General features: G+C 37.9%; 1 protein-coding gene across 1 annotated transcript; it reads left to right on the forward strand.

The window, feature by feature from the left end:
• Positions 1-6356: 6356 nt before the first annotated feature.
• LOC119788809 (extracellular calcium-sensing receptor) lies at positions 6357-8160 on the forward strand. Its single transcript, XM_038293455.1, has 4 exons — positions 6357-6601; positions 6686-6974; positions 7068-7817; positions 7903-8160. The coding sequence occupies exons 1-4, from the start codon at positions 6378-6380 to the stop codon at positions 8158-8160; spliced, it is 1521 nt and encodes a 506-aa protein (XP_038149383.1). The 5' UTR covers positions 6357-6377.
• Positions 8161-11690: the final 3530 nt, after the last annotated feature.

Below are 11690 nucleotides of genomic sequence, written 5' to 3' on the forward strand. Positions count from 1 at the left end.
CGCATTGATCCACTCTCAGCTGTATGTTTTTATTATGAATAGGGTTGTCAAAAGTATTAATACTCAAAAAAGTATCGATACTTAAACGTTGTATCCGGATACAATACTCATTTTCAAAAGTATCGAAACAGTGCTACCACCAGTGGCACCTAAGCAGTCATTCATCTAAAGTGCAGAATAGAGGAAAATGCACTTTCAGAACAGTGTGTGATTAAATAATTCTGTGCACTTTTCAGTTTCAGACTTTTTTCTGTAACAGGTGCAGCTGCTGAGAATTATTTTTGTTTCTTAACCGATTTGGCTAGTGTCATTTATGTGTGTAAAGAATAGCAATGGAAGAAACACTTAATTTTAATTTTATAAGTTTTTTATCAAGCTTGCTTAATATTGTGCACAACATACAACCTTTATTGTATTTATTTATTGTATTTTATTTATTAATGAAAATATTTCTGTAGAATTTTGGAGTCTTTGTTTTTATCCTTGTGGTATTGAAAATGGTATCGAGTATCAAATATTTTCCTTAGTATCGGTATCAAGTTGAAAAGTTTAGTATGGTCGTGGAGAATCTTTCCAACAATGTCTAACATGTCTATATTGGTAAACGTTTTACCAATGTAATTTTCATGCGTTCTGAGTTATCATTGGTAAACGCTTTGAAACAGTTTGCCAGTGGGTGGGTTTTGAGAGCCTAATTCAACCATTAAAATAAGAAAAGGGCTGCTGCTACTATGACAATCGAGATAAAGCACATGACCCATATACTGGCATTCACAGGTTCGAGTTCTAGCCTGCTGACATTTGCCAAATGTCTCTCCTTTCTCTTTTAACCCACTTTCATAGGTTACAAGATAGGAGAGACAAGTAAAGACCAATTCTGCCAGAAAATAAATACAATAAGAAAAGGGCAGTCATTTTGTTTTTTGCATTTTTCTTTTTCTAATTTGATTTTAAAACAAACACACACAAAAAAAATTAACCAGCTGTTCACCTAATTTTTTTGTATTTATTTACAAACAGGAAATTCAAAGAATGAGCCATAGACAAATTGTGGATAGCAAAATGAGTCCTGATAGAATCATGTTAGTCTCTGAAAGGGTGTTTTCTTATTTACCCCGTACTTCTGATTAACCACCTTTAAAATATGTTGAGGAGCACCATCATAATACTATCCAAGATGCCCAAAACACTTTTAATCTTTATGATCAAAACTCATGTGAACCCCAATTCCAAATAGGCAAAGGTCTGGTCCACTGTCGAAGGTGTTTTCCAATTGTCCTTGTAGGGGGTTTCAATCAGTCCTATGATGTTCAGTGTCTTAAGCATCACTGGGTCAATGTTGTTTAATACTTGAGTTCTGCTGCTGAAAGTTGACGAGCCTATTGGGCTAACTGCTGCTATGAAAATGGATTCAGTTTGCACTGTGAGTGTTTGGACCCTACCTCTACTGCAAGGACAATGTAAAAAGATTTGGGAGATCCTGATTGTTCCCCCTGTTGTCCCCCGTTGTTCCCCTGTTCCCACAGGGGAACAACGGAGAGCTGAATGATCAAATGTTGGTCTATATGGAGAAATCGGGATGGATGGATGGTTGGATGAGTAGTAGGTAATGCAGCCTGATAATATTTACACTGCATCAGATAGCGTTCCCCTCTGCTTCACATGGGGGGAACGCTATCTGACGGGTTTTAAAAGCCCATCAGATACCGTTCCCCCAATGTTAAGCAGGGAAAACGCTATCTGACGGCATTTATAGGCCCGTCAGATACCGTTCCCCCCATGTTAAGCAGGGGGAACATTGATTTCTTTTATGTTGAGTTGCAAGAAATGCGAAACTCTCTGCAGGTACTTGTCTTTGTCTTCCACTCTATTCAGCTTGCTTTTGAAACACATGGCGAGAAAGTGGGGGTGGGTGGTGAGGGTTACGGGGGTGAGAAACGCAAAAGTAACGCAATAGTTACTTTTACTAGTAACTAGTTACTTTTATTGTGGAGTAACTCAGTTAGTAACTCAGTTTCTTTTTGGGAGAAGTAACTAGTAACTATAATTTCTTTTTCAAAGTAATGTGCCCAACACTGGTTAATATTACTGATTTAGCACAAGGATTTGAACCATTTGTGCAATAAAACTCAAGTGCACCCTAACCAGGCTGTTGGGACTAATGGAACAATGAGTAACTGTCAGCATAAAACATGAATCATCGCAACAACTCTTAATAGATCTTATCATATACCAAAAGTGGCAGATGTTCCAAAATGCACAGAAATCCATTCAAATTGCATGTTCAGGTTCCATAATGGTTTTGTAGTATGTAGAGCCAAGCTAAGGCGAAGCACAGCTCTTTGCTCAATATATATAAGTTTAAGCAGCTCAGTTACTATGAAGACAAAAAGCAGATAGAGCATAACGTTAGAGATTGAATTCACAAATACTGCAGAATGGGGGAATTGAGATAGAATTTCCTGAATTTCCAGACGTATGCCAGTGTATGAATGATCAAAACAGTGGCGGCCGGCCCATAGGGGGCGCTGGGGCACCGCCCTCCCTGATAAGAAGAGAGAAACGTAAAATATATTTTTAGAAATTAAATCATAAATGTCAGTTTTACTCTCTAGACTGTGTACCTATAAGCAAAACAAATTATATAAACTACATGTCCCTACCTACTGTCATTAATTTGTGGATTTCCACAGACAGACTCCTACCGTCTCTGTTCTGGGGGCTGTGATCAGACAGCCCCACATTTGCAGAGAATCTGTCAATCATGTACTTTTGCTACGTGAATTTAATGGCCAATCAGCGTCTCGGAACGTTATGGTCTTGGGGCTCTGAAAATACTGCACTTTTACAGGCTTCTGAACCCAAGCGCAGGTGCAGACAATGAGAGGGACGATGGCGAATGTAACGAACAAGATGCAGCTTCCAGCAAATTCGGTGAGATCCTTATTTATCTACCCCTTTGCCAGAAGAACATCCCTGTTGTAGGATATGAACATTTCATGTCATGGTTATTGTGACTCTGACGAATCCACCTCGTCGCTTAAAACAACCTCTCTAACTTTGCGCGCCACACACACATTCCTGTTATACTGTGTTTGTGAGGACCAATACACTCGCGCTGAGACCAGTACCTCCATTAACTTAAAACACACAAGCTGTTCCTGGTTACCTGCTGACGTATTGAGGGTGCACATTTAATATTTCAGTGGGGTTAGTCGTGTGTGTGTGTGGGTGTGTGGGGTGTGTGTGTGTGTGTGTGTGTGTGTGTGTGTGTGTGTGTGTGTGTGTGTGATGGGTGTGTGTGTGTACGTGTTTATGCTATGGGGACTTGTCATCTTCAGTCTGGCTGCATCTTTGCTGGGTTCAAATCCAGTTTGGTGTAATTGAATAAGTCAATGAATCTGTGTAAAAGAATTAAGTTGTAAAAATTATTTGTTTTTGTAAATCAATTGTTTGTGGAGGTAATATATGGACAAAACTGATTAATGAGAAGAAATCAGAAATAAGAGAGCCTGAGGTGAGGGGCTTAAACTATTTAATGAGGGCTGCGGGAAGAAAAGCGGCAATTTTTGTTGTCTGTTTCTTTGTTACATTGCTGGTAACTGGAGGGAGGCTGAGGCCCAGAGTATCTGGTATATGTTTAGTTTCTTTTGCACCCTGTTTTGAGTTTTTGAGCTCAATAAATCACCAACACCGGTAAAGAGGCCAAAGAACCCCGTCACAGTGACCAAAATCATCACTGTTACTGTTATTATATAGTAAATTAAATCATTACTGTTAAATTGTATGTATTGTCCAATTGTTTAACCGAATTCTTATTCCGGATTAGTTGGAGACATACACTAGGCTATATCAGCCCCACCAAAAATATTTTTCACCTGCCGCCACTGGATCAAAAGGGGTCCTTATGTCCTCCAACAGTCTAAGCCTATAGCAGCACAAATACAGAAAATAGCTCAGAATGACCTAAGGATTTTGGATTTGGTATAAGAAAGGTGGAGCCTAAGTGGGGCCAAGGTAGAGCCTATGAGAAACATCTATCCAGACTAAAATTCTCCCCCGCCGCATAGGACTGTTAACGCTTTACATCCACCAATATCTCTATTTACCCAGTGACTAAGCACACATCACTCAGTTTAGAAGCATACTGGCTTGTTTTAAAGTGTGTGACCTGAAATTTCAAATAAATGAAACATTTTACAACAGTTAAAGGGATTTGCATGCTCTATTTCAATTGAAAGCTAATGTGTATGAGAGTGGTGAAAACATCTGGTAAACTATTGGCCAGACAATTATATCACAAAGAGACTAGTAGGAAATTTGGGGTTTTAGGAAGAGTTTATTAAAGTGGGGTATATTATTTATTCCAAATTCTTGCAGATTTAATGGGCAACAGAAGTGAAAGTCTACAAACAAAATACTTAAATCCAGGAAAACAGACATGAAGGTCAAAGAAATGATGACAAGGAACCATCAAACAGTGACTGAAGCCCCTGTCACACCTTGGCAACAATGACAAATCTGGCACAAAAACAAAGCTAGCATATTTTGGATAAGGTATGGGTACATTTTGTGTAAATTATAAGCACGCTGAAAGATGCTGGCACACGTCGACCTCTGGTGAGTACATCGAGAAATCTTGAGCATGCTTACAATTTCCCGACAGTGTATGCCATAAATGGGGTATAAGTTGCACGTAAGTTGTCTGAGCATTGACATAGGTTAAGTTTAAGTTTCTCATAAGTTGTGGCGTCCAGCTTATTCAAAACCTATGAGTAACTTCCCCACCAGACTAGGGTGACCAGATGTCCTCCTTGTCCCAGACATTGCCTACTTTTCAGACCTAAAAAAATGTCCAGGAGGAATTTCAAAATCGTCCAGAATTTTGGTTGACTACAGTGCAAGCAGGTAGTTGAAACAGGGAGCCAGCGGGGGACAGAGCGATCAAACCTGACCCGGTAATGGTAGCCTGGACAACGGCAGCCCTGTGCTGCCCCCCGCCTGCCTTACCGTTCCCCAGCCACCCTCCTCCATCGGGAGGATGGGCGGCTCATGGCTCTCTGCTGAGTTCCGGCCCAGCAGTCGACAACCCCCTTGTCCTCCTTTTCAGAAACCCAAATCTGGTCACCCTACACAAGACTGCATTTCCATCAGTGAAGGTGCGTGTGATGGAACCTCCTTTGTTCACACTCACAGCCACAACCAACAAACTTCCTAGCTGACATGATGCCGAATCTGCTGTGACTGCCTGTGGCATGGTGACTCGTCAAATCGGTGCTCCACCAATAATGGCTTTTTATACTTGTTGCACACGTGCTTAACTCTGAATGGACCTAGTTAAAATTGATTGGATTAATTGATAGCAGCCATTGTGGAACTGAACACTCAGAGTTCCTGACTTTAGGCAGATCAATTTAGAGTTGCAGATTTGAATCTTAATTTGTTATACCTGCTTTGTGAAACAGAGCCCTGGTCTACAATTTCACCTCACAATCCATTATGGGATACTACAGCACCTCTTTAACTTTAGTCTGACCCAGAGGACAGTTCTGTTAACATGTAAAACTCCCTGCCTTGTTCCAGTAGGAAAGAAAACACACTCAACACTCCTCATTATCTTTAGACTTTCTGCCCTTAGAAGTGAGACTTATGTTGGTTTACCTGAGCAAGAAAACCATGCAGCTATCAGAAACCCCAGCAGTCTGCTCATCGCCCTAGAGTAAAAGATGCCATCATAATCCTGCTGTAAAAAAATCACTGTCCCTTCCCTTCTAGACAGGATAGTTAAATGCCTGCTGATGCTGACTATTAGCATTAGCGAGCTAGCAATCAGCCAGCAAACAGCATACTGTAGATGAGAGCTGGCAAGCGTGAAGTTGAAATCAGAGCTATCACCTTTAAACATTAAGCATTATGGAAAGGAATAATAGAAAGGAATACATTTCCTCTATATAAGGAATACATATATATATATTTTTGCCATATATATATTTTTTTGCCATACATATAAATATATATATATATATATATATATATATATATATATATATATATATATATATATATATATATATATATATATATATATATATATATATATATATATATATATATATATATATAAAACACTACTTTAAATGCATTTATAAATAAGCTTATTTTAGTAAAATCAAAGAAATTACTAATGTGTTAACATAGTATTCACCAACAAGCACTCAGTGATCATTTAGTCAATAATCACTGACAAAAATCTCAGGGTAAGACCGTCCCACATTTTTCCGATTGGTTAGCAACAGAATAAAAATTCTGGCTGTCAACCACATTCATAACCTGCAATACTGACTCAGGTGATTATTTCCCATTATGATTACACCAGAATGAAGATGTTATCATTACTAAGAGTCATCATTTTTACCGGCCTCCTGTTTGTATACAAGGCAGTTGGGGATCCTTCTTTTTGTCAGATACAGGGAAATCCTGAGTTTCCTGTATTTTCAGAAGAAGGAGATCTGAATATCGGAGGTCTTTTTTCTATCCACAACAATATCACAGAATCTTCACTTTTCTTTACAGAAAGACCAACAGCACTTAGTTGTACAAGGTAAGTATGAGTTATGCAAAAAAATATTGCATTGACTTTTTGCCTTTGTAAACAGAATTTTGTATTATGCTTTTCTTTACTTAGTATTTACCGTAGGGGGTTTCGATTTGTTCAGACAATGATTTTTGCCATTCAGGAAATAAATAAAAACAAGTTTCTTCTTCCCAATATTTCTATTGGATATCGGATTTATGACAACTGTGCATCCACGTTATCATCAATGCGTGCCGTAATGGCTCTGATGAATGGTGATGAGTTGACATTGGGAAATAGCTGCTCTGGGCAATCAGCTGTTCATGCTATTATTGGAGAGTCTGAATCTTCTTCAACTATTGTACTTTCTCGCACCAGCGGACCATTTCAAATTCCAGTGGTAGGAATAAAGCCAACCAGTGTTCATGTGTCCTTAATATGCAAAATCTGTTTTTGTTTTCTCTCTTGCAGTTTTCTTGTTTTGTGTTCACAGATAAGCCATTCAGCCACCTGTGAGTGTTTGAGCAATAGAAAGGAGTACCCCTCATTTTTTCGAACGATTGCAAGTGATCTCTATCAAAGCCGTGCCCTAGCACAGCTGGTCAAAAACTTTGGCTGGACCTGGGTTGGAGCAGTAAACAGTGACAGTGATTATGGCAACAATGGGATGGCCATCTTTCTCTCTGCAGCACAAGAGGAAGGGGTTTGTGTGGAATATACAGAAAAATTTGACAGGACAGAGCCAAGAAAGCTCTTAAAAGTAGTAGAAGTCATAAGAAAAAGCACTGCTCGGGTAATTGTTGGATTCCTTGCTCATATAGAGATGAAATATTTGCTAGAGCAGTTGAGTCTTCATAATATCACGGGGTGGCAGTTTATTGGGGTGGATGCTTGGATCACTGCCGACAGCCTTGTGACTCCCACCAGCTATAAAGTGCTTGGAGGTGCATTAGGTTTTGCTATACAAAAGGCAAACATCAGCGGGTTGGAAGAATTCCTTGTCAGAGGCTTTTGGGAAACAGGTTTTCCTTGTAATCAAAAAAATAACAAGGCAAGTCTGACAAAATGCAAAGAAAACAAGGATATCATGGAGCTCAGAGATAATCAGGATGATGTGACAAAGTTGAGATACACAACTAATATCTACAAAGCTATATATGCCGTAGCACATTCTCTACACAGCATCTTAAATTGTTCAGAAGGTCAAGGGTGTAATAAGACTGTGGAGGTCAAGCCATGGGAGGTAGAAAAACAACAACTTTTAACTTTTGTTGGGGGTCACAAGTGGACAAATATGTGGCTAAAAATATATTAATTTTGCCGTTTAGGTAGTAGAGGCTTTGAAGGATGTCAACTTCACCATTAAGAATGGGGACAAAGTGTGGTTTGATAACACTGGAGCTGCTGTTGCCAGGTATGAAGTGCTGAACTGGCAGCAAGGAGAAAATAACTCTGTTCATTTCAAATCTGTTGGCTACTATGATGCTTCACTACCCCCTGGTAAGAGGTTTGTTCTTAACGAAGAAGCAATTATGTGGCCGGGGGAATCAAAGAAGGTAAAGGCCTTTACTGACGATAAAATCTGATCACACTTGTATCTTAAAAAATAGAATTTACTTTTTAACAATATTATTCAATACTATTATTGTTACAGTTGCCAGTTTCAGTTTGCAGTAAAAGCTGTCTTCCAGGAACCTATAAAGTTCTTCAGAAAGGAAAACCTGTGTGCTGCTTTGACTGTATACCTTGTCCAGTTGGGAAGTTTAGCAACACCACAGGTACCACAGACCCAAACTATAGTATATGCACCCTCTTTGCATACTGATGTGTGAAAATTTTTTCTCAATTTTAAACATTGTTAGGGTGCAAACGATTAAATGATATTATTAACAATATCTTTCATTGCAGATTCAATAAACTGCAAGAAGTGCCCTGAAGAATATTGGTCCAATCAAAACAGAGATGACTGTATACCCAAAAAAAACGATTTTATCTCTTTCATTGAAATCATGGGCAAAGTACTGGTATTTTTCACTTTGTTGGGAGTTTTCCTAACTTTAATAGTAGCCATGTTGTTTTTAATCAATAAGAACACTCCATTAGTGAAGGCAAACAACTCGGAACTGAGCTTCCTGTTGCTTTTTTCCTTGTCTCTCTGTTTCTTGTGTTCTTTGACATTTATTGGCAAGCCCACCGGCTGGTCCTGTATGTTGCGACACACAGCATTTGGCATTACCTTTGTCCTCTGTATTTCTTGCATTCTTGGTAAAACAATAGTGGTTCTAATGGCCTTTAAAGCTACACTTCCAGGTAGTAACATGATGAAATGTTTTGGGCCTGCGCAGCAAAAACTCACTGTTTTGTTTTTCACTTTTATACACTGCAAAAACAATCCAGAAATAAGTAAAAAATGGCTTAAATTAAGTATATTTAGCCTTAATTTGAGCAGGTAAATAAGATGATTTGCCAATGGAATGAGTATTTTCACTCTTAAAATAAGATAGTTAGATAATATTTACTTGAAATAAGACGATAAAATAGTTTTTTCTTATTTTAAAAGGAAATTGTCTTGTTCCATTGGCAAAGTGTCTTACTTATCTCCTCAAATCAAGGAAAAACACACTTATTTTAAGAAAAAATAACTTATTGAGATTTATATTTTTTGCAGTGTACAGATCATAGTTTGCATCCTGTGGATAACAATAAATCCTCCCATTCCTTACAAAAATATGAATTATTATATGGAGAAGGTAATCCTTGAGTGTGATCTTGGGTCACCTTTTTGGTTTTGGGTTGTGTTAGGATACATTGGTCTCCTTGCCTTTCTATGCTTTGTCCTTGCTTTCTTGGCAAGAAAGTTGCCTGATAGCTTCAATGAGGCAAAGCACATCACCTTTAGTATGTTGATCTTTTGTGCAGTCTGGCTCACCTTTATCCCAGCTTATGTCAGTTCACCTGGGAAATTTACTGTTGCTGTTGAGATATTTGCCATACTAGCATCAAGTTACGGGATACTGTTTTGTATATTTGCACCAAAGTGCTATATCCTTGTTATAAAACCTGAGCTAAACACAAAGAAACACCTTCTGGGAAAAACACAATGTTAATTATTATGAGTTGTTATTATTTTTACAAGATACAGAAACTTTTCTTTATATTTTTTTACATTTAGCTGTTTGTTGTTGGAGGACCTCATAAAAAACAAATACATACAAAATTCTAAGCAATGTACTCAGCACTGCAAATATAAACACATTTTTGAAAAACATTATGGTTTCCCTGTTTTCTTTAACATGACGGACCCAAAATATACAGAATTAAATACATGCTCTGTGGATCAATGGTAATTCAATCAAAAGTCAAAACTACACCTTTTTCATTAAAATTATATATTTTGCTAAACTAATACATCTAGAGTGGTGTAGAAACAAATAATCAAATTTCCTTTAAAAAGATATTACATATAATTAATTGATCTATACAATTTAATTCCTCCAAAGTATGTCAATATCCAGTTTTTCATGTTAAGGAAATTTAGAGTAACCAGCAACTTGATATTGTCCAAGCATTACCTCCTGGTGAAACACTGCTGTTACATCCATCTTTGTAGCTTCTGTTAATAACAAATAAAGTAACTTCTCTTCAAAGCCCCATAAACATTAAAATGTATACAGGATGTATTTAATTCTTTTTTTGTGGGTAAACTCTAATGGGTGCGGAAGCATATTGCATTCACCAAAGAAAAAAATTCTGACAACTTATCTCATAAGTATGAGATCAGTATATCATAATTACGAGATATCTCGTAAATACGAGATAAGATGTCATAATTATGAGATAATATATCACATTTAGGAGATCTGGAAGGACAGTCATTGCTGATCTCCGCTACATGAAACGTGACCATTGAGTGGGTTGTTAGATTTAATCTGCTTTTATTTCCTATTAGGTATGTAACACTGGGAAATACAGAGTTTCCTTAACATGGACTGAATTAATTTTAATTTGTCAGCATTGTAAAGTAAGTCCTCAGAATTTTTTAGGTGAAGAAGCCCACTCTGACTTCACACTTTTCCTGCAGGAGCAATTAAACCAGCACGGGCTGCTCTATGGTTGTAAATGAATATGTCTGAAAAGCATTTAAGCTGGCTTGGTGGTGTCACATAGAACTGTCTATCGATATCTTCTCAAAATCCTAAATTCACAAAGAGAGCTGAGGGTTCTATAATGACCTCAGAACGTTGGAACCATAATTCGAGGCGAGACAGGCAGTGGGAAAGTTAAAAGTGTTTGTGGCAGAAAAATCACTCCATATCCATAGGGCAGAAACAGGTCGCAATCAGGAAAATAGAACGAAATATAGATCGCTAATTAATCTCACCAAACTGCTCAAATAATCTGCCGCTGATGGAAGGTAATCACGCAACATGAATAGCTAAATAATCGGGTGGAAATTATCGGGGTTAATCAGCTTCAGGACCAATTAGACAAGGGAGCAAGGAGGAAAGAAAAAAACCGAACCATCAGCGCCGAGTTCATGACAGCTTCAGAATCTTTTTAAAACGACCAGGTCCCAACTTCATGCAGCATGTCGATTCATATGAAAAACTAAAACCAAACAGAATCTGTATTAACAGAGATGTTCTTTGTCTAAATGACCATTTCAAACAAGATGAAATTCTCCACATCTAGAGTAAACATTCTGGATGTCTAGAAATTACATTAATAAATGTAACAATGGCCTGCCAAAGTAACTTCATACAAATTTACGTATTAACTGGAGCAACAATCTTTTCCTTCTCCATCTTCAACCTTTGTAGCTGTAGCACTGTTTCTCTGTCTATTAAACACATTCTCCTTTTTTACTTAATTTTTTCACATTTCTGCATTAAAATCTCTGGTTCCAGTGGGATGAAATATGCACTTCCTGTTGCCTGTTGTCATGGTGACTCATAGAATATGTGCTCCACTGATAATGTCTTTTCATACTTGTGGCGCATGCATAGCAGCCGTTACAATAAAGAGTAGACACACAGGCACAAATTAATGCAGCGGGAATGCAGACAATCTTTATACAATTAAACCGGAAAAAAAAGGTCAATAAAATTGCATTTCA

This window comes from Cyprinodon tularosa, unplaced genomic scaffold (genome assembly GCF_016077235.1).
Source record: "Cyprinodon tularosa strain WSP-4 unplaced genomic scaffold, ASM1607723v1 ctg327, whole genome shotgun sequence".
NCBI lineage: Eukaryota > Metazoa > Chordata > Actinopteri > Cyprinodontiformes > Cyprinodontidae > Cyprinodon > Cyprinodon tularosa.